Genomic DNA, 22145 nt, shown 5'->3' on the forward strand with positions numbered 1-22145 from the left:
CCCATCTCAGAGACAATTTTATCGGGGAGGTCATTTATGAATATTAGGAATAATAAAGATCCAAGGATAGACCCCTGAGGTACTCCACATTTATATCATATTGTTTAGATGTATGACCGTTGAGGACAACCTGGATTCTTCTCTGACTTAAATAGGATTTAATAATGTTATGTATTCTTTTAGTGATACCATATGATCTGATTTTCCTGAGAAGACCATCGTGCCATACCTTGTCAAAAGCCTTAAATATATCTAGGGCTACCGCTCTATCCTCCTCTGCTTTGTCAAGTGGTATATATGTTCAGAGATTATAGTTAGGATATCTGCTGTGGAACAGGCTTACCTAAATCCATATTGTTGATCGGTCAGAAGTTTAGCAGCTGTAAGGTGATGGACTGGAGCTTGATTAATTATGCACTCAAATATTTTGGTGAAAAGCGGGAGGAGACTAATGGAGTGATAATTTAATGGGTCAGTTCTTTCGCCAGAATTCTTGAAAACTGGTACCAGTTGTTGATTCTGTTAGTAACATTATTTGAGTTGATATTTAAGTTAAGATTAGCCCCTATATGATAATAACTGAAATTATACTACACTATCCCTAAAGAAGGATATATTGCCTGGGGGTGGGGATAGTCTCATGACAATAGGTATTACACTACTCACTCTCCATAAAAGAGGACTGTATTATGACTCCAGGACAGATACTATACGACATCCACGTCAATAAAAAAATAAACGAGGAGATAATACCTGAGAAGATGGTACTATGACAACAGAACAGATACTACACCTCTCCGAATTGAGCATGGAAACATAGTACACTTTGGTCAAGATCAAAGTGTAGTCAAAGTGTAGGGAGATCTGCGAGGGGTTTCGGGAGCATCTATCGGTGCGCTTCACCCAACTACCCGGACTCAGGGTTGATGAGTTTGGCAGCTATTTGGCTGACTCGCCCCGCCTCACGGCGGCTCGGGCGGCTAGCTGTGATGGTCTTATTACTGAACATGAGGTCATTACTGCGTTGAAGCAGGTCGGCTATAACAAATCCCCGGGGCTTAATGGTTTACCCTACGAGTTTTACTTGAGGCTGTCGCCCATGTTGGTCCCTATTCTGAAGGATATGTTCAACCATTGGTTTGCCCAGGGTTCCATCCCTGGACAGGTGACCAAGGGTGTGATCACATTGCTGAGGAAAGGTCAACGGCATGGTGGGAGGGAAAACTTTGATGATTTTAGGCCCTTGACTCTGCTAAACACAGAGTTAAAGATTTTGGCAAAGATTCTTGCGAATCGCTTGCAGGTTGTCATCACTGACTTGATCGAACCGGACCAGACTTATGCTGTGAAGGGGAGATCGATTCAAGACAATTTGCACTTGATACGCTCGATCATAGAGGGGACAGAAGACGACGCCGAAGCCGCGCTGATCAGTTTGGATCAGTCCAAGGCATTCGATAGGGTCGAGCATCGGTTCCTAGGATCTGTGCTAGAGGCCGCCGGATTTAATCCAGACTTCCGCAAGTGGATCTTTGTTCTGTATGACAGGCCGACGGTAGCGGTGCAGATCAACGGTAAGCTGTCGGAGTCATTCGCTGTCTCTCGGTCGGTGCGACAGGGTTGTCCGCTGTCGCCTCTGTTGTATGTCCTGGCGTTGGAACCCCTCCTTCGCAAGTTAAGGGACGAGGCGGCTACACCAGTCCTGCGCGGAATAGCTCTCCCTGGAGGCACACGAGCCAGGGTTTCCGCGTTCGCCGATGACGTCACCGTGTTCGTGTCTTGCCTCACGGACGTTCAAGCGGTGGTCGAGGCGCTCGCTCGATACGAAGAAGTAACAGGGGCCATCTTCAACCGTAGCAAGTCTGTTGGCCTGCAGTTGGGGGCCTGGACTGGGGTAAACTCGCTTCCAGGTATTTTCAGCTGGACCGATGGACCGGTCCGCATTCTCGGTGTCTGGTTTGGACCGGGACTTCAGCTGGAAAAGAATTGGTCGGAAGTACAGTCTAAGGTCAAATCGTCAGTAAAGACTTGGATTGGAAGGAAATTGTCCTTGAAGGGTCGGGCGGAGGCGTGTGCTACATACGTCTTTCCGCTCATCCTTTACCGTTTGTCTGTACTTCCTCTCCCTGCAGAATGACTAACCCGCTTACAAGGGCGCCTCGATTCACTTTTGTGGAACGAGGGTAAGCATTATGTCTGCAGAGAGGTCTGTGTTCAAAATCCGAGCGAGGGAGGCCTGGGTCAGCCCAGTCTCTTGTGTCATAGAAACGCCGAGAGATTAGCTTTCCTGGGTCGTTCGCTTGAAGGAGACGCTCCTTGGGTCCCTGTGGTTGAGAACTCGTTTCCCAATCTTAAACCCAACCCTTCGGTAGAAGGTCGTCGTAGACCGAAGGGGGAGTCCAAGTTCTTCTCCGAATGCCGAACCGCTCTTAGAGCTTTGCCGGGGACCAATGTCCTCGATCAGCCAAGGAAGAAACTGTATCGGGATTTAGTGGAGGGGACCGCGAAGGATCCACTTTGTAGGCGGATGGGATGGTCGATGGAGGTTGTCCGTTCTCAATGGCGTTGGGCGCCGGGACGGGAGATTCTGAATAACTCGGAATTCTCCCTGACTTGGCGACTGGTCCGAAATGCGCTGCCCCTCTTCGACGTACTTTTCCGGTATAAAGAACATACCAGCCGCTTCTGTCCGTGCTGTGACGAACGCGAGCCCGAAACAATCGAGCACGCGTTTTTTAGTTGCAGCCGGATACAGCCCCCATTAAGGTACGTCGAGGGGGTAACAGCTCGCATCGATGCCGAGTGTCTGCTCGATCTCGACGTAGGAACTTTTGTGTACAACATAGAGCCGCCGTTCCCCAGGGAGGAAAGTTTGGTTTTCCTGGCGATCCTAGCAGTAGCGCGTATGACCATTTGGATCACGCGCCTCAAGTTGGTCCACGAAGGGACATCTGTTCCTGATCGGGATCTGATCGTTTACTTTAAACATTTGCTTAAAGTAAAGATCAGATGCGATTGGAAGAGGTTGCCTAGAGTGGAATTTGACAAGAGGTGGGTGCACAGCACTAGTTTGTGCATCCGTCGAGGAGCCAAGTTTCAATACGTGTTCCCTCCTTAGGCATGGCATGGGCGGTGCTGGGTCCTACGGAACCCATCCCGCCTAGGTTAGCATTATAAGTTCAGTAAAGTAACTCTTGACTGGTGGTACAAATGAGATCCTGTTCCTGATTTTATTTTTTGGTATTAGAGAACCTCTGAGTCTGCCCAACCCCCCTGCTCCTCATCTTTATTTTCTGATGCCCCCGGTCATCCCCCTACTCAGAGGTCACCTTCCTACCCCCTCCATCCGTTGCTTTATTTTCTCCCACCTCCATTAAGGCGACTTCCCCAAACCCCATTAGGGATGCTCTGCTTGTTTTCGGTTCCCCGGAAAACAGTGGGGGATCTAGCCACATAGAATAGTACAGGGGGGTCTTACTAACAACACATTAGTAGTTTTTTCCTTTTTTTTGAAATGAACATTTTCATTAGTTTTTTCCCACTCCACGAACATTTTATGCCAATTAATTCAAGAACTCTTTCTAATGAAATCGAACTTTATTTTCTTACACATACACACACACACACACACAAAAAAAAAAAAAAAAAAAAAAAAAAATGCACACACAACATACAGAAATGAATATACAAATTGTACATAGTTAAATTTTACATTGAACGCTGGGGTTATTAGTTAGATTAGGATCCACAGAGTGATTGAGGTATTTTGGTAAATGTTGCCAGTCAAGAGTAAGACTTCAAAGTCTCATCTGTTACGTAGTCAAAAAGACCCTGTACCCTCCCCCTCCCAATTTCTTGTAGGGCCTTGTGCCTAATTTTGTTGAATTGAATTTTTTGTACGTTTTTTATGTTCAATTTTTTCTTTCTCAATAAAATATATAAACAAGATCAAAGTGTAGTATCTGTTCCGGCAGATGCTGCAAGCTATGACTAGCAAAGACCAGATGTGGGGGCAACCCCACATGCCCGACCATTAACCAGCTCCCATTTCCCACCTCTCGGGAGCTGGTCCCCTTTTTCCCTTCCCCCTCCCTTCACTCCTCACATTAAAAATCGGCCTTGTGCCTAATTTGCTCTGTGGGGGAGCAAATAAATACCATCTGTTCCGGCAGATACTGCAAGCTATGACTAGCTATGACTAGCAAAGACCAGATGTGGGGGCAACCCCACATGCCTGACCTTTAACCAGCTCCCATTTCCCACCTCTCGGGAGCTGGTCCCCTTTTCCCTTCCCCCTCCCTTCACTCCTCACATTAAAAATCGGCCTTGTGCCTAATTTGCTCTGTGGGGGAGCAAATAAATACCATCTGTTCTTCAGATGCTGCACTTCTATTTCTTGTTCTCTTTCAGTGGAGGAGAAATCCTTCACGACTGAGACAATTTTTATTTTTGTACCTTTTCTCCACGTTAAAAAACGACCCTGGTGTCTAACTCTGTCCCGTGGGGAGGCATAGTAAATAGGTACATATAGACAGATACCAAATCTCCATAAGTAATATATACGGTAAAGAGTGCGTGCGTGTGTAAGAGCACCACCACCGAGAAGCGGAAATGACGTCAATGCAACGTCACTGTTATGTAAATGAGGGTGTTTCCTGAGCAGACGCAGCCATTGCAGCAGCAAGATGGCGAAAACGTATGACTACTTATTCAAGCTGCTACTCATAGGGGATTCGGGGGTGGGCAAGACTTGTGTGCTCTTTAGATTCTCCGAGGATGCCTTCAATACGACTTTTATTTCAACGATAGGTAAGTGACCCACCGATAAAAAAAACGAAATGTCTACCCGTTCTTCTTGGAAGGAGTAAAAATCAGAGCCGAAAAAAAAAAAAAAAAAAAATCAACGTAAAACCCTCTGAGTGTTATTACTTTCGTCGTGGTCCGAATATGGGGGTGGCTTTTTTATGTACCGGATTTGTATACTTTCTGTATTAAAAAGCCTATATTTTTCACTTATTTTTGGAACTCTGATTATTGATTTGTCGTTTTCGCTATCAAAATAAGTTTAAACCGTTTTGGAATGAAATAAATAAATAAAACTCTACGAAATCGTGCGACCGGTCGCCACTTCATGTTTTTGATCAACCATCTTTTCTTATTTCTTTCTTCAAAGTTGGATTCTATTCTTATTTTACTCTTCGTGGCGAAAATCTGTGACTGACTTATTTGTAGTAATCAGGATTTATATAATCTCTTATGTATATTATAGATATAAAATATTATTCCTTGACAACATTCTTCGGGATAAATATGTTAGATTATTTTTTTCTTTTTTATAAGCGAGACCGATCCCCGATTTTATGGCCACCATGTCGGGTGTCACTATTTTGTGGAGAATTCAACTTAAATGCAGATAAATAAAAACCCGATTTGATTCATTTAAACGTTTTTAGTATTTGAGGAATTGTCTTAACAATGGCTTGTAGCTGTTCAATCATTTAATTATAAATGTATATGTCTACAAGAATTGAAAATCCAGGAGAAAAACACTTAAGTTTGGTTTCGTAAGATTTGTGTTCAGGGGGCGTTGTATTTATGTAAATCTTTTTTTTTCTTACCTAAGTAATTTTGTCCTAAGAAAACTTAAATAGTTAAACAGAATTTATTTGAATTGTACAGACCATGTTTTTGAAAATAAAAGTTAAATTATAAAAATCTTAGTAATCTATTTAATTTTTTTCTTTTAGTTGCGTGACAAAATTCTTGCAATTTCTAAAGGTGATAAAAAATATTTTATTTCTCCTAAAATATTTATCTATTAAATATGTTGATAGATTTAACTTTGAACTAGATGTCCAATGTCCATCCCTGCGCATTTGGGAAAGATATATATGCACTTTTGTTACCGTGCTGAAATGTTATTTAGAAAGCCATTCTTAACATGAGAGGGTGTTTTCTGACTATTTATTGTCACTGAACAATTTAATATAAAAGGTATCGTAAAACTTGAATTAACTTGAAAATACTATTAAAAAATAGTGCGGCAGCAAAAGTGCATCAGTGAGATTTTGGTACTCGTGCGTGCACTCGTGCAGTCAGTCGTGCACTTATTGATCAGTGCCGCTGGGCTGGAATAATAACGCCATTCTTAACGTGGGGAGGGAGGGTATTTTGTACCTAGTCTGTACTTTAACTTTACAATTGAATAAAAAGACCTATCCTAAAACTTTAATTAAACTTGGAAATACGATTTAAAAAATAGCGCGGATCAGTAAGTGCATTCATTAGCACCTAAATTTGTTTTAGATAAAAATTGGGTAAATTTTTACGGCGTACCTCACTGCCCCAGCGTATTATAAGCACCCCAACCTGAGAACCTCATGTTAAGAACGGCTTTCGGAATAAAGACCTCCATCCCCGAAAGCCGTTTTTGACATGAGGTGTTTATACTACACTGGGGCAGGTCGTAAAATACCGAAAATTGACATTTTTATTTATATTAATAAAATTGTGCCCACTTCTTGCACCTATGTGACTTGTATCTACCATTAATTTATTAAAACCAAAACTGCGATAGCATAAAGTTAAAACTAACGAGTTTACTTTCCTATACACACAAGATTCGAAAACGTTATCAAAACAAATATATAACAAATGTTGTCAAAGGCAAGTTACTCTTCTACCTAGTTGGATAAGTTTTTAGTATTTTAACTTAAAGCGTTTATTCAGTTAAAAAAAAAACAAAAAAAAAACAAACGAGTATCTAGTGTTTCGTGAGAACAAGAAAAATTAGACTAGGATCACACCTGGAATCTTGATAATCGCTAAAAATAAAAAATTAAACAAAATACTGGTAGAAACACACCCAATAAATGTCACCAATACTTTTTCGTTTTGTCTACAGTAAAAAAAAAAATTAAAAAAAAATGCCCTGACATTTTAAAATGCTATTTGCAAAAACTTGATTTATGGAATCAAAACCATCAGAATGCATTTCCGTTTATTCCTAAACAATGTTGATAGTTGAGAAAACAAAACAACAAACTTCGAAATTTGATAGGGATTTGGAAGAATTTGAAACTGTCAAAAAGCTATTTGCATCTAAATGTTATTTTGTGGCCTGGAAGACCATACTGCCCTCCCTCGTTTCCCCCCCACCTCCCATTATAAATGAGAGCAAAAAAAAAAAAAGGAGATCCCCCCCCATTATAAATTCTTCTTGCGCGGACGGAACTCTTCAATGGCGACCCCCCCCCCAAATAACGAGGTAGTTGATATTTTTTTTTTTTTGTCCTCTCTCGAAAACGTTGCTGTATTTACTTGTAGACAACAATATTCAACATGGCGACCACTCGACCAGTGATTTTTTTTTATAAGGAATACATCGGAAACTGTAGGTCTTTAATATCATAAGAACCAAAGAAAGAACCACTTGCCGGCGACAATTTTAATTCGTTCGAAGCAGACTCGAATATCTCTAAAAATCAGCTTTTTAATCAAGTCTTCATTTGACCACAAATACCGTTATTATTAAAACATTACCATAACAAAATGGATTAGTTTTAGAACAATTTGGTTTAATGATCAAATGACACCCTAATAGTAATCAACAAAAAAACACTTTCGTTTCTATATTGAAATATTCATTCGCTGAGGCTAGCATTTTTTGGTAAATGCGCTGTAGCGGCGAGCGCTCTGCCCTAAAGTTTTTTTTTTTTTTTTTTTTTAATTGAATAAAGTGATATTTTTAACAATAACCAACAGGGGTTAAAAAAAATAAAACAACAAATATTACCAAAGGCAAGATAAGTTTACTCTTTACCTTGTTTTAACTTATTTAAAAAAAATTTTTCGGACCTGTACGAAAGTGTCCCCTCCTCCCCAAAATGCGTGTTAAAAAACCTTTTCGGCAATTATCATAGATTAGACTTGAGTACAGAAATTTTGAAAAATAAATTTGATGGCTCTTAAGAGGTCACTTTCTCATAACGTTGTTCTACTTCATTGCTACCCGAATAACTGTCCATTTCTTTAGCGACGTGTCACGTTATTAGAACGTTATAACCAGAAAGACATTAAATTTTTTTTATTCAAAAGTTTTTCTGATTATTTAGTCAGTAATCTATGATAATCGTCGGGAAAAAAAGTGAAAAACACGCCTTTTTACAGGGTGGATACTCTCGTACAGGTCCGCCGATATTTTGTGCTTGTTAGGATAGTGACAGATCGAAAGATGTTTTAAGCAAAAACAATATCACGTACTTGTCATGTCGAATATAGTAATTTATCAAAAAATCACGAAAATACATCTCGTAGAACTGCTAGTCTATCCATTATAGATAACAAGTATTGCTCGCCATGAACATTAATGTGTTCCGAGTTATGCCTCCTGCGTGTGAATTCTTATCGTCTTTTATAAGATCTAAGAAAAATGCAATTTTACCTCATTTTTCATAAATTACTTTTAACTAGATCTTATTAAAGCTAATGAACCTTCGATAATCGCTCAAAAATTGAAAAACTAAATATTGGTAGAAAACGCATCCAATAAACGTCGCCAATCGTACGAAAATATAATTTTCACGTAATTTACATGTGATTTTCGGGAATTATAAAACAAACTTCGAATAGACACCTAGAATGTCCATATTTACGTAGTTAGTCCTGGAAATGGTTAAAATAGTCCACTATTGGCAGCTGAGAAAAGTAAAAAGGCAAACAACACTAAGATGCGAAAAGTTATGTCAACGTTAAAAGCTCCAAAAATAAAGTTAGAAACCCAAACCCACCCTCAAGAAAAGGTGGTATTCAAATTATAAACTGCTTCGATCGTTTCTGGGATTCGCCGTCACTACTCGAAACTGACTACGTAAATACTAAAATTATCTTGACCCTAACTTCTAGCATTTCCCTCCTTATCTGTTTTAACTAGTGTATATGAAGTTTTACTTTTGAAAAGTTTTGGAATTCGCAAAGATTCAAGTTTCTCAAATGGGAAAAGATACATCTGTTGTAGCACTGTGAATCTAATAATAAAAGCTGAGAATAGTTGTCGGATAATACATGCAAATTAAATTATTAATCTTCATTAAAAAAAAAAAAAAAAAAAAAAATCCGAAACAGAAAATATCTTAAACAATACTTTTGAATTTTGGAAAGTTTTTCTTTTTGGCTCTTTGGGACCAAAAGAGAAAATTCTATTCTAATGCATTTGCCTTATGTCCGTGAAAGAGAAATCCTTGTCGACTGAGACAATTTAAATTTTCCCAACCTTTTTTTTTGGGGGGGGGGGTTCTCTACATTATATATCGACCTTATGTTTAACTCTGCTTTCATGAGGAGGCAGTGACTTATAAGAATTGAAATTCGAATAATGGAGGGGGTATTTTTTATTTAGTTCCAATTCCTGTTTTAGTCACCAGTTTTCGGTATGATTCTGATATTAATCCCGAAAAAAAAATTTTTTATACCATTTTTGGGTTTGTATTGCAAAAAGTTGTCAAAAATCAAATATGGCAAATAAATATTATCAAAGACAAGATATTTTAGTGTTTTTATTTAATGTAACTTGTTTATTCGGTCTGAAAAACAAGTAACATTGAACCCTACCGAAGAACAAGAAAAAAATGGCCGTGATATCTCTTTACATCTTTTAAGTCTCCATAATCATTGTAAAATAAGAAATAAAACAAGTGGTAGAATAAATGTCACGGTAACATTTATTGGGTTAGTTTCTACCACTTTTTATTTTATTTTGAAGTCTTTGTCGAGATGGTCCTGGATATGACCTTAAACTATATCCAATGGTGAGGCCCCAGCTTGCAGGCTTTGGGGAGTGTGGAGCCACCCTTTAATTGCCATTGCTCTCAGGTCCACCCTGATCCGGAGTGGTAGTACCTGTTAGGGTCCCAACTATGGGTTAAATATAGGCACCGCCAAAAATGGCCGAAAAATCAAGTTGTTGTTTTTTAAAACGAAATTACATTTATTAAAATCCATTATTTCCGAGTAACTTTTTTTTTCCAGAAAGATAAAACCCTGAATTTTATCATATAGAAAACAGAATAATGTAAAACTTTTTCTACTATTTTTAATTAAATGTTAAATTTTCCCAAAAAGTTAACAATTGACATTTTTTGTCTTGCACAAAAACGTACATAAATATTTAAAAAAAAAAAAAAAGGTTTTTGAAATAATTTATTTGTTGTCTAAGATTTAGGGTGATTTTCTATGAGAATATGCAAAAATATTATAAGTACCTGGATTTCAAATAATTCCACTTATTCATATAGGCAACCAGTTACTTCGCGTCGATCTAGACAATGTTTACGTTTGTACTTAATAAAAAGCAAACTATGGAAAACCAAACAGGCCAAAAAAAACTTATTTTTCAGTGACAAAAATTTCAATGTATTATTAACGCTGAGGCTGGCCAGTACCAGATGGGTGACCATTTGTATGAGTTTGGTTTTTAATGTGTATATGTGTGGGGGCCAGGCTCCCCAAAATGGGGGGGGGGCAATTTAAAGCAGAATAAAAAAAAAATTATTTCAGCGCGTTTGGTCCACCGTAGTCGAAAGGCGGCAAACGTTTTCAAACGGGATCGAAAAAATGCTATTTTTAACACAAAGGGCACAATATTTATCGAATTTTTTTTTTGTATCGATTCTTCAAAGCATGCCCTGTTTAATAATGGTCATGCATTATTCGGCTCGCTAAAAAAAATTAATTTATTTATCAGATTTTAAAATGGCTTTTTTCATATAAATATTAAAATTTTTTTTTGTTTTGCTTAACTTAAATTAATTATTTTACTTAACATATTCACCTAATTTCACACTTCAAAACTCAAAAGCGGGATAATTAAACACAATCGAAGTTCTGATATTCAGACGTCAAAATAAGGTATGCAAACAATTTTTTTTTTTTTAATCTATAATCCTGTCCCTTACAACAACACAATGTTTTGCTCAGATTCAGATGATTATTTTAAGCATATTTGGAACCCCCTCAAAACAAGGAGTTTTGTAAGCAAAAAAAAAAAAAAAAAATATATATAAATATCTTTTATGAAAAATAAGTACTGTTATAAAGTTCATTCTTCTCTTAATAATCGCTGAAAATTTCGTATTGATTGGATAATTACCTGATTTTTGGTAGATTTTTAAAAAGACGGTCCGTCAAAAAGTACTTACCTGTCCCCCCCCCCAGTTTTGGCGGTGCCTAGTTAAATAGAAACCGATTTGAAAACAACAAATATATTATATTAAAAAAATTTTCTGAATCTTTGGATTCAGCATTAAGTAACCTGAAAAGGGTTGATATGCCGTAAAACAAAAACAACCAACCAACTTTGTCGAGATTTCAGACATTGTGGCCATTTTTTTTTTTTGTTATTCTTCGGTAGCGCTCAATATTACTTGTTTTTCGAACATTTTACATTAAATAAAAACACTAAAAACCTATCTAGTTGGGCAGAAAAGTAACTTCTCTTTCCTTTGGTAACATTTTATATTATATTTGCTTTTTGACAATTTTCTTTTTTGTGGATTGTAATACAAACTCATTTTTCAATAATAATAAAAAATAAGGTTAGAATTTCACCGTCCACGGGGAAACACCGGAAATGAAAACTCTACTGGAAAAATATAGTTGGCATTTTTATCAATAAAAGGCCAGCCAAGGAAGAACGAGTTATATTCCACGAATTTCTAGTTTCAAGACAAGGTTATGAATTTTTAATTGTCCTTCTTCCTTAGTTGGTCTCTTGTTCGTAAAAGATGGCCACTATATTTTCCCCGTCTAGTTTTTCATTTCGATGTTTCGTGGGTACGATGACACTTGTTACAACTTAATGCTTTAATGTTCTTTACATTAAGTAAATAAGTTGCTTGGTAAAAATGCCAAAACCTATTTCGTACGTGACTGAAATCTGAATTAAATCATTTTTATCATGTGTGAAAACAAAAAAGTAAATTCTCTACGTTACATTTGTACCTGATTCCGTCTTAAGCTAACTAATCCATCATGCCGAATATTAGGACATATGCTAACCGTATGGGGTCCATTCCCATCTGCATTTAGTTTTATGCAAAGGAGTTTCGTAAAGACAATAGACATCAATTCACCGAATTATTTTATTTATTTATTTATTTATTTTTTTTTTTTTTTTTAGCGAATGCTGATAATAATAATAATAAAACTCGTATTGCCGTTGGTAGGATCCCAACCGAGCCCCCTCCCCCTGCAGATTAGTGTCGATTGCCACGTTTTTGACGATATTCGAAGTTATAGAAAAATATTGTGCACCCCAAGGCGGGAGAGACTTTCATTTCGTTTCATTGTTAAAATATTTGCTTTATAGCCGGTCCAACTGATTTTTTTTCTTAAAAAGATCATGGTAATTGTTTCTGGGTGCAAGTCCAGAATTCAACCTAATTAAAAACAACTATTTTTTTTTTTCTTAGTTTACGACCCCTCGGCATTCACCTTTTAATTTCTCGACTCTTTAAGTTTTCGGGTACGTTGAGAACGAATATCGCATTCATTTTTTGCGCAAGTACTTATTCATATTTGAAGACAATTCAGTATCCAACGTAATCACTATTGTTTTTGCTGGCGGCCATCTTGTTTCCCATTTAGGAAAAAAAAAAAAAAACGCCAAAAAGAGCTAAAAGGGCCAAAACATGACCCGATAAACATTTTTCGGCTTCAAGGTCGAAATGACCCCCCCCCCCCACGCACACTCACTCTTCCGGATGTTTTTCCGGTTCCCGAAACGGATATTCTTTTTTGTTCACTTTCTTAATTACATTAATTTTTTTCACTTTCTTACTAAACTGCGCGCACGCACTTGACGTTTCACAAGGTGCATGAATACATGGCGGGCATTTTAAATGACAAATATTTTTCATAAAATAAAGTTTTCACCTCATTTAATAGTAAGTTTTCACGAGCGGTTTACAAAAGCATATTTTGTGTTTTTCGTTCTCTTGAGGAGGGGGTATTAAATTATAGAACTTGTGTAGTTTCACAGGTGCTTTTGCAGTTTATTTAACCGTTTTTCCAGAAGTAACGCGCCGACATTTACCGAGTAGAATACTGTCAAAAAAGTGAAACTTTTTTCGGAGAACTTCAGTCCAAAACGGATACGTAGAATATAACTGTTATTCGATATTTTGTGTTTGTATTGCTGTACACATAGATTCGAAAAGTTGTCAAAAAACAAATATATAACAAATAAATGTTATCAAAGCCGCGATAAGTTACTTTTCTACCTGACTGGATTATTTTCTAGTGTTTTTATTTAATGTAACATTTATTCAGCTCGAAAACAGTGTTTACCGATGTATAGGAAAATTTTAAATGGCGTCCGACTCTCTCTTTGAGATGGTAAGTTTGAGAAAAGGAGTTATAAATAAAAAACTAGACAAAATGCTGTTAGAAACTCGCTCAATATATGTTACCGTAACATAGTCTGACATATATTCGGTGGGTTTGTAACAGTATTTTGTATATTTTTTTTTATTTTTAACTCCTTTTCCCAAACTACCGTCTCAAAGAGAGACTCGGGCGCCATTTTAAATTTTCCAATACATCAGTAAACATTGTATGTTTTCGAGCTGAATAAACATGTTGCATTAGATAAAAACACTAGAAAATTATCCAGTTAGGTAGAAAAGTAACTTATCTTGCCTTTGATAACATTTGTTATATATTTGTTTTTTGACAACTTTTTCGAATCTGTACAGTAATACAAACCCAATATTCATTTTTTTTAAACGTCTGGATTAAATTGTATAAGTACCGTGATATTAAAAAAAAAAAAAAAAAAGTACTCCTTGGGCGTTGAGTTCCATGGCGACCAGCAGAAAAATTTAATGGGTAAATGTTTACTTTAACTACAACAGAACACCGACCAATAATTTTTTTTTTACCTTAGGTTTTCAGGGTCGCTGACAACGAATCTGATATATGAAACCCGTCGCAGATTTACCGTTTGCATGGCATCAATCCCTGAACTCTCGCACTATTTTGTGCCAACTCACCGCCATCGTTTATGCTATTCATACATGATGCGTTCGCGCATGGACGCGCGTAGTAAGGTGACTTGTCACACCGCGGAAGAATTTTTTAGCAGACATTTAAAATAAGTTTTAAAAAAAAAATGTTCACTTTTCTGTGTTACGTAGTTTTTGATGCTTTTTTTAATTGATCTAAATTTCAATTATAAAACTTGTACAACATTTAACAGGTGCTTCTGAAGTTTAATTTACCATTTTTTTCCCTAAGTCACGCGCCGACATACACCGAGCAGAACAACTGTTTAATTTTTCACAAACATTGTTTACATTGGGGGAGGGGGCCCAGGGGGTTAGGGCGGTGTCGCGCGTAAACGCATCATGTAAGAATATCATATACGATGGCGGTGAGTTGGCACAAAATAGTGCGAGGATTCAGGGGTTAATACCATGCAAACGGTAATTTTGCGACAGGTTTGAATATCAGATTCGTTGTCAGCGACCCCGAAAACCTAACAATGATATTGGTCGGTGTTCCGTTGTAGTTAAGTAAACATTACCCATTCGATTTTTCTGCTGGTCGCTATGGAACTCAACGCCCAAGGAGTACCAAAAATCATAACGAAGCGAGAACGGCGTCTTGATCCGCCATATTTAATAAATGGAGACGGCTCAATTCGAACTACCGAGATTTAAAAATCAACCTCGTAATGGCTACGAGATACTATTAATCGCTAAAACTCATAAAAATGATTTTATATAATATTTTAATTAGATTGAATTCTGAATAAAAACCGTCTATTGTTGTTGGTAGCCATTAAATGCTGAGAAGATATATTTTAAAGAAAAAGTATTAAAGTGCTAGAAACAATCGAGTTTTAGAGAATTTGTCCACGTTCCTAATGCGTTTGATTGATATTTTTGTTAGCGAATTAATAATTCGCCGAATTATCGCGTGTTAATTCTGGTCTTTTCTCGTAAAACCTTCCTATCCCTCAAAGAAATTTCCTTGATAATTTCGGGTTAGAATTCCCGTTTTTTATTTCACATCAAGCGTAATCCGATCTCTCGTGAATTTCAGCTTAGAATTTCATCGTTTAGTTCCATTTTCTTTTTCTAAAAGGAACCATGTTGTGACGAACCAGAAAATCGAGTGAACGAATCTGATTCAGCCCCTCCCTTCCTCCAAATTACATTAAAATAGTTTTTTTTTTCTTCTGAATGACTTGTTCGATTTTTAACATGGGGTAGCACAATTTCCTACCTAAGTTTAACGTAACATGTTTATTTGATTTTTGACAAAAATAAATCCGTTTACAATGAACACCATTTCAGAATGTCGAGCATATGGGATGTTTTCACTAAGTGGTGATTTTTAAACTTCCGTGGTTGTAGCTTTTCGAAGTTTGAGATGAGCGAGCAGTTCATAACTTTTATTTTGCAAATAATATTACTGAGAGAGAGAAAAAGGGGGGGGGAGAAGCAATTTATGAAAATTAAAGCCAACATTACCTATGTGAGGAGGAGGCGCTTTCGCTTTAGCGAAAGCTAATTTTTAATGTAGCTACGTTTTTTATTTTTTTTATTTTTTTAAATGGGATTAAGATTCGTTTAGTTTTTATTTCAATACTCGATTGACAGTAAAAATAATTTTGGGTGCTTATTCATTATCGAAAATCGAAATATATAATTTCGAGGAAAACCAATGGTAAATGACTTCATTGTCATGTCCAAAAATTACGGAAAACGATAAGGTAGAAAATTAAAGTAGTTTTCGGAAACGGCGAGAATTGAGTTTTGCTAGAAAGAAACTTGTAGCAAGGGATGTAATTATTTTCTGAAATCTTCGTGCTTTTCTGAAAACAAATGGTAATTACTATATTAATGTTGCTTTGTACGCCCCCATGGACTAAAGAGAACGGAAAGTTAGACATATTTGTGGGGTGTCTGTTTCACTTTTATGTTTGTATGTATTGTATTTATATATCGTTTGGAATTTTAGGGATGAGGATTGATAATTTGTATTTAATTGGTGGTCGTAATTTAGAAGGCTTAGGCCGATAGAACCTTTGACATTCATAATCCCACTTTTTGTTTATATACAATGTACCCAATCAACACTTTATTTTTAATCTTTGTTAATTCCAAAGTAAATCTTTTTACAGATGTAAATAGTTATAAGATCTACATCTGTTGTTTATCCCAACTGGCCGCTGTTTCAAGATGACGACACCCTCTCTCTTCTCCTCCTCCGGCGGCGTGTTCACGTCCACAGCTGTTAACAAGAGAAACCTGTTTGATACGATTGTGACTAATACTATGGCACTCCAGTTGTTAGCTAGTGGCCAGTTTTTATAAGTTCCTCATGTAAATACCATATTGTCATTATTTTAAAATAAACTAGGTCTACCTGCTTGGCGTTGCTCGGGAGAAATTTTTTTTAAAAACATTCATTCGTTTAGGGGTTAACGAGAACAGTTAACACTTCGAGCATTTTTTTTTTTTTTTTTTTTTTTTTTAAGTTGTCCGAAATAAGTCTTGAAAGTATTTTGTGCATACATTTTTACTTTCACCGTCCATGCTTCCGGGCAATACCAGATACCCATGCTAAATTGTAAGAAACACGCACACAAGTGGCCAGAAAGTGGAAGTAGACCTTGCGTTTCCTTTCACTTATTTTATCCTTTAGTTCTCACATTTCATGGATGATAACGCCCAGGACGATGTTTCTGACAAAGGGGAAGAATTGCTAGTTTTCTAGGTCGGAATCTATCGACAATTATCGTTGGCTAGTGTATTTTTTTTCTTGCATTAGATGGCTTCATGCTTTGTCTGGAGCAGTTTCCATAAATCATTCATTGTTGATACAGTAGTAGTAGTGTGTGTGTGTGTGTGTGTGTGCATGTATGTATATATATATATATATATATGAACGTGTCTGTGTGTACATTTCCCTACGCAATAACTCTGTCAATTTTTAAGTCTACAGACTCGAAATTTGATATACAAGGTACTAAGATTTGGGAAAATCTTAGTAATCCATTTTCAACCAGAAATTTGGCTGTTAAGGGGTCAAAGTTCAACGAGTTGACCTTTGAGAACTCTACCAAACTCTTCTGCCAATTTTGGGTCTAAACACTTGAAATTTTAGATTTGGGTTCCTTGGACATGGATCTAACTTAATAACTTGATTTGAGCCCCAAACAAATGTTAACAGGTCATAATGGGGGTCAAATTTAAAAAAAAATCGACCTTTCTGGTCTAAACATTTGAAATTTGACATAAAGGGTATTCAGAATAGGGCAAGCTTTTTAATCGGTTTGGGTCGAAAATTTGAGCTATAAATATATAAATCTGTATGTTTGCATGTCTGCCTAAAACTTTCGACAGGGGGCGACTGATTTTCACAAGATCAGTATCGTTTTGAAGCTCGACCCTTCAGACGACAAATACCGAAAAAAACAACATTTTCTTCACCCTTAACTGGGCACTTTTCTACAGGGCGGAGTCGCTTTTTTTTTTTTTTTTTTTTTTTTCGTCGATATTATCTAGCCTTAATTAAAACCTACGTCACTTCCAGTTTGGCGGTGGTCGTAACAGCAAAGACGTCACGTTTTATTTTACGTTATTTTCCTCCTTCCCGGTACGGGTTCGAGCCTGCCTTCCTACTACCACTTTTTTTTCTCCAAACACCCGGGCAACGGCGGGCACTCATGCTAGTATATATATGTATATATACTTTTTGTCTATTCGTTTTCTTCATGCGATTTTTAACTGCTTCATTTCATTTTCAACTGCTTTATTTCATTTTCAATTTTGTCTGTCTAAAAAATCTGTTGCCAATGTTAATCATAACATCTGACTAATAATCAGCAAAATTTCTCAACGTGATCTCGCGTGTTTAGATTCGTCATTCGTTGAGGTTAGAATTCATTTATTTGTCAAATATTGATGGAAAAGTTATGTCCTCCCCCTCCCTCACTGAATATGCTAAGTTATTGGCCTTTTGGCGAGGAGCAAAGTAAAGTACCGATCTTAGTAAAACAATGAAAACTATGTACTTAAAAAAAAATTTTTTTTTTTTTTTAGATAGGATTTTTTTCAAGTTAAATTGAATTTTATTTTCACGGTATCTTTTGTTTACTAAATTATTAGGTGAAAATACACAATAATTAAAAATCATGTTAAGAATAAGCTCCAAAATACTATTATTTCGGCACAGTTCGTATTCTGAATAAGTACAAAATTTTTTTGCTTCTAAAGTAAAATAATTAAAAAAATGCTTAATGCTTATAATTTACTTTTAAATTTGTGAGAACGTGTCAAGTCTTTGGAGAGCGATCATAAAGATAAGTTTAAGAGACCGTGTTGACATAGAAGCATAAACAAAAAACAAAACAAACAAAAAAAAAAAGCTGCCGACCACGCCCAAGTTAATTCGTTCGTTTTACGTTTCTTAATTTGTTTTGTTTTTTTGAATAACCATTTCCTTTCCACACGGTTGACGTTCTACCTTTCATTCTTTTCTTAGATTTCTTATGTTGACGATTCTTTAAACTTTTCCGTAGTCTTATTCGTTTTCAATTTTAAAATCCTGTCCTTTTTGGACACGCTCAGATGTTGCAATTTTCAAAAATATCGCCTTCCATTTTCTTGTCTTTTACGTGAATTTAAAACTTTACTTATTCATACTTTTCGTGTATCTATTTGCATTTCTCGCATCTATGTGACTTGCACATTTAGCTAACCTTCATATAAAATGAAGCCCCTCTATCCCTCCTCCCTAGATTCCATTTGCATTTAAGCAAATTTCCAAATTTTTATTTGGAAAAAGGGGTGTCAAGGACTTAATAATTTTTTTTATAGGAGATAATACGTCGTTTTACGACTTTGTTGATCTAATTTAAGGTTAGTGGTAAAAATAATTAACCATCTTACAAAGCCCGGAAATGGGTGATCATTTTACATTGAATTAATATATGAAACTAGTCATCCCACTCCCACTCTAAATTCTATAGGGACATCAACAGCTGTGTGCAAAACGTCAGCGTTTTACGTAATAACAGCAACGTTATCATTTCGTGTTTACTATTTTCTGTGTCAATTTCTATGGATGGGCATTGGCACTATAATGGTCAATGGAAGTAATTTAAAAAATTAAAAAGTTTTTTTGCTATCGGATTTTCATATCTACATTGTAAAACAGATTTTTATTAACTACGCAGATGAGATAAATTAATTTTAACTTTCTGTTGACACTTATGTATCTAAAGATAATGTTGCTTACATGCCTCCGTACATTTTTAGAAAAAAGCGCAAAAAATAAAGATCACCCTCGATCAATTTAAATAATCCAAACAATTTTTTTAGACTGATTTTGGATTTGCGATTTTTATATAGTCATATTCTATTATATGAATATATTTTATTATTGGAAACCTGTTATGAAAAAAAATCTTTGTTTTAAACTTCATATCGCGTCATTTAAAGCTTTTTAAAAATTATTTTTTAGAATTGTTTTGTTGTAATTCTAATACTATTAATGTTACCAAGAAAAAAATCATTATCAAGAAAGTGTTTATTTTTTTAACATAATATTGATTTTATGTCCAATTTTATGTACAACTTTAAGAGAAATAGATAACAGGGTTTTATAAATTATTTTTTTTAATTATTTGATCTTTTCAGTTTTAAAAAATGTTAATTTTTATAGACCTACATTTATTTTTAGTTTTAGTAACATGAAATATGGGTGAAGGGATTGAACACCTAATATATTTAACGAAACCTACTTTTATTATGTAAGTTTATTTAATAATGAATAAATATCAAATTTCAGGAAAATATGACTATTTGATTTTTGCTAGATTTTTAAAATGTGGGTATGTTTATGGCTTCAAAAACGTCACTAATGTAAACCCGATTTTTGTCTTGCATTTTCATTTTTGTATGCTGTAAAATTTTAAAAATATTAGTTTATTTAAAGCTTCTTTTAAATGGTAAAAAATTTAGGATATTAAATTAGTTACATCATGTTACATATGAGGGAGGGGTTTAAATTGGTGCGCATTGGAGGTACCTAACATTCTAAAACGAGGCTCTTGTCAAGAATTTTCAACATGAAAAGAAAAGGGCAGTCAACAAATAACTGTTACTGAAGGTAATATAAGTTACGTTTCTACCCACCAGAAATTAAAAATTTTATTTTATTTATTTTTTTTTAATTACATTTTCATCCCAAACAAGGCACATTGCCACTTTGGTGTAGGTGACTACTATCAGGGGCAACAACTACTGGGGTACTATGTAGGAATTTGGGCAGCAAGATGTCGGTTCATGTTACACTTGAACTTCTGCATGGGGAAGCAGGGACATGGAATGGAATTCCAGAGTCTAGCGGTTCTGGGGAAGAAACTACTGGAGTAGAAAGATCTTTTACATCTAGGGATCTCTGTGTGGGGGTGGGATTTAGCTGCCTGTCGGGTTTGTCGAGGGTGTCTGCGTCGTGGGGGCACAAGTGTCAGCAGTTCGCTAGAGCATTCACCATTAAAATACTTGTAGAATAGGCAGAGGGATGCAACATTTTGTTGATGGGACAGTGGCTGAAACTTAGATGCCAGTTCAGGGCCTATCAGACTGGCGACTCTCTTTTGAACCTTGTCGAAAACTGAGACTAGTAGCAGATGCACCAGCCCAAATGTAACAGCAATACTCCATACATGGGCGAATGGTGGCCTTATAGATGTACAGGATACTTTCGGATGTTAGTTTTCTAGCACGGTAGAGAACCTACCTTCTTCGCAGCGTCCCTGGCAATGCCTTCAATGTAATTGTTCCAACTCGTGTTTCCTGTGAACGTTAGGCCAAGGAGTTTGAAAGATGTACTCTCAGATAAAGAGTCGCTGGCCATTGCTATTGGTGGCAGAGAAGGTTTCTTGTAATTATTGAAGGAAACCAGTTTAGTCTTGGCAGCATTGAATGTGACCATCCATTTTTGTCCCCATTCCACTACAGATTGGAGGTCATCCTCTAGTGTTTTTGTCATTTCTTTAGATATGTGTTCATTTGTTTTCCTGTCATGCCTGTTATAGAGTGTGGCGTCATCAGCATATATACCCATCTCGGAGGCAATTTTGTCGAGTAGGTCATTTATGTTTTTAAATTTTAAAGTGCTTTTATTAAATTTAAAAAAAAATTTAGACTGATTTTGTAATGATCGTCGCCGGTTGCTTCCAGTTTCATTGTCCTTTCAGTTATGCAAGTAAATTATAATGCATTTAGAACAGTTTTTTATTCAAATTGACAAAAAACCCACCAATCAAACTTCAAATATTTCAGGAAAACCGGAAGTTGACTTTCACTCTTAACTTTGACAATAGCTTTTACTTTTTTTTTTTTTTTTTTTCTCATCCCAAACAAGGCACAGTACCCCTTTGATGTAGGGGGCTACTATCAGACAGGAGTTGCAGGGATACTATGTAGGGAGTTGAGCAGCAAGATATCTGTTCACATTACACTCAAACTTATGCATATCAGTACAGTTGGGGAAGCAGGAAACTAGAAGGGAATTCCAAAGTCCAAAAGTGGAGGTACAAGGACTAGTAGGTCGTCAGAGCATCCACCATTAAAATACTTGTAGAACAGGCAGAGGGATGCAACATTTTGTCGCTGGGACAGAGGTTGAAGCTTAGATGACAGTTCAGAACCTATCAGGTTGGCGACTCTTTTGAACCCTCTCCAGGAGTGAGATTAGTAGTAGATGCACCAGCCTAAATGTGACAATACTCCATACATGGGCGAATGGTGGTCTTGTAGGCATACAGGATACTTTCAGGTGTAAGTAACTTTCTAGCACAGAGAGCCCACCTTCTTTGCAGCAGGCTTGGCAATCCTGTCAATGTATCTGTTCCAACTTGTGTTTCCTGTGAACTTTATGCTAAGGAGTTTGAAAGTACTTTCAGGTAAGCTATCTTTAGCCATAGCTATTGGTGGTAGAGAAAGTTTCTTGTAATTATTGAAGGAAACAAGCTTAGTTTTGGCAGTATTGAATGCGACCATCCATTTTTGTCCCCCATTCCACTACGGATTGGAGGTCTTCCTCTAGTATTTCTGCCATTGACTTAG

At 36.4% G+C, this 22145-nt stretch overlaps 1 protein-coding gene across 1 annotated transcript in view; it reads left to right on the forward strand.

The window, feature by feature from the left end:
* Window positions 1-4621: 4621 nt before the first annotated feature.
* Window positions 4622-22145, forward strand: part of LOC145245957 (ras-related protein Rab-8A-like) — a 128874-nt gene continuing 111350 nt past the window's right edge. The window contains exon 1 of the mRNA XM_080107730.1: window positions 4622-4809. Within this exon, the coding sequence (XP_079963856.1) occupies window positions 4686-4809 (124 nt within the window). The 5' untranslated portion in view covers window positions 4622-4685. The remainder of the gene's footprint in view (window positions 4810-22145) is intronic.

The sequence above is a fragment of the Euprymna scolopes genome, chromosome 23, assembly GCF_053919585.1.
Source record: "Euprymna scolopes isolate OS-2025 chromosome 23, ASM5391958v1, whole genome shotgun sequence".
Classification (NCBI taxonomy): domain Eukaryota; kingdom Metazoa; phylum Mollusca; class Cephalopoda; order Sepiida; family Sepiolidae; genus Euprymna; species Euprymna scolopes.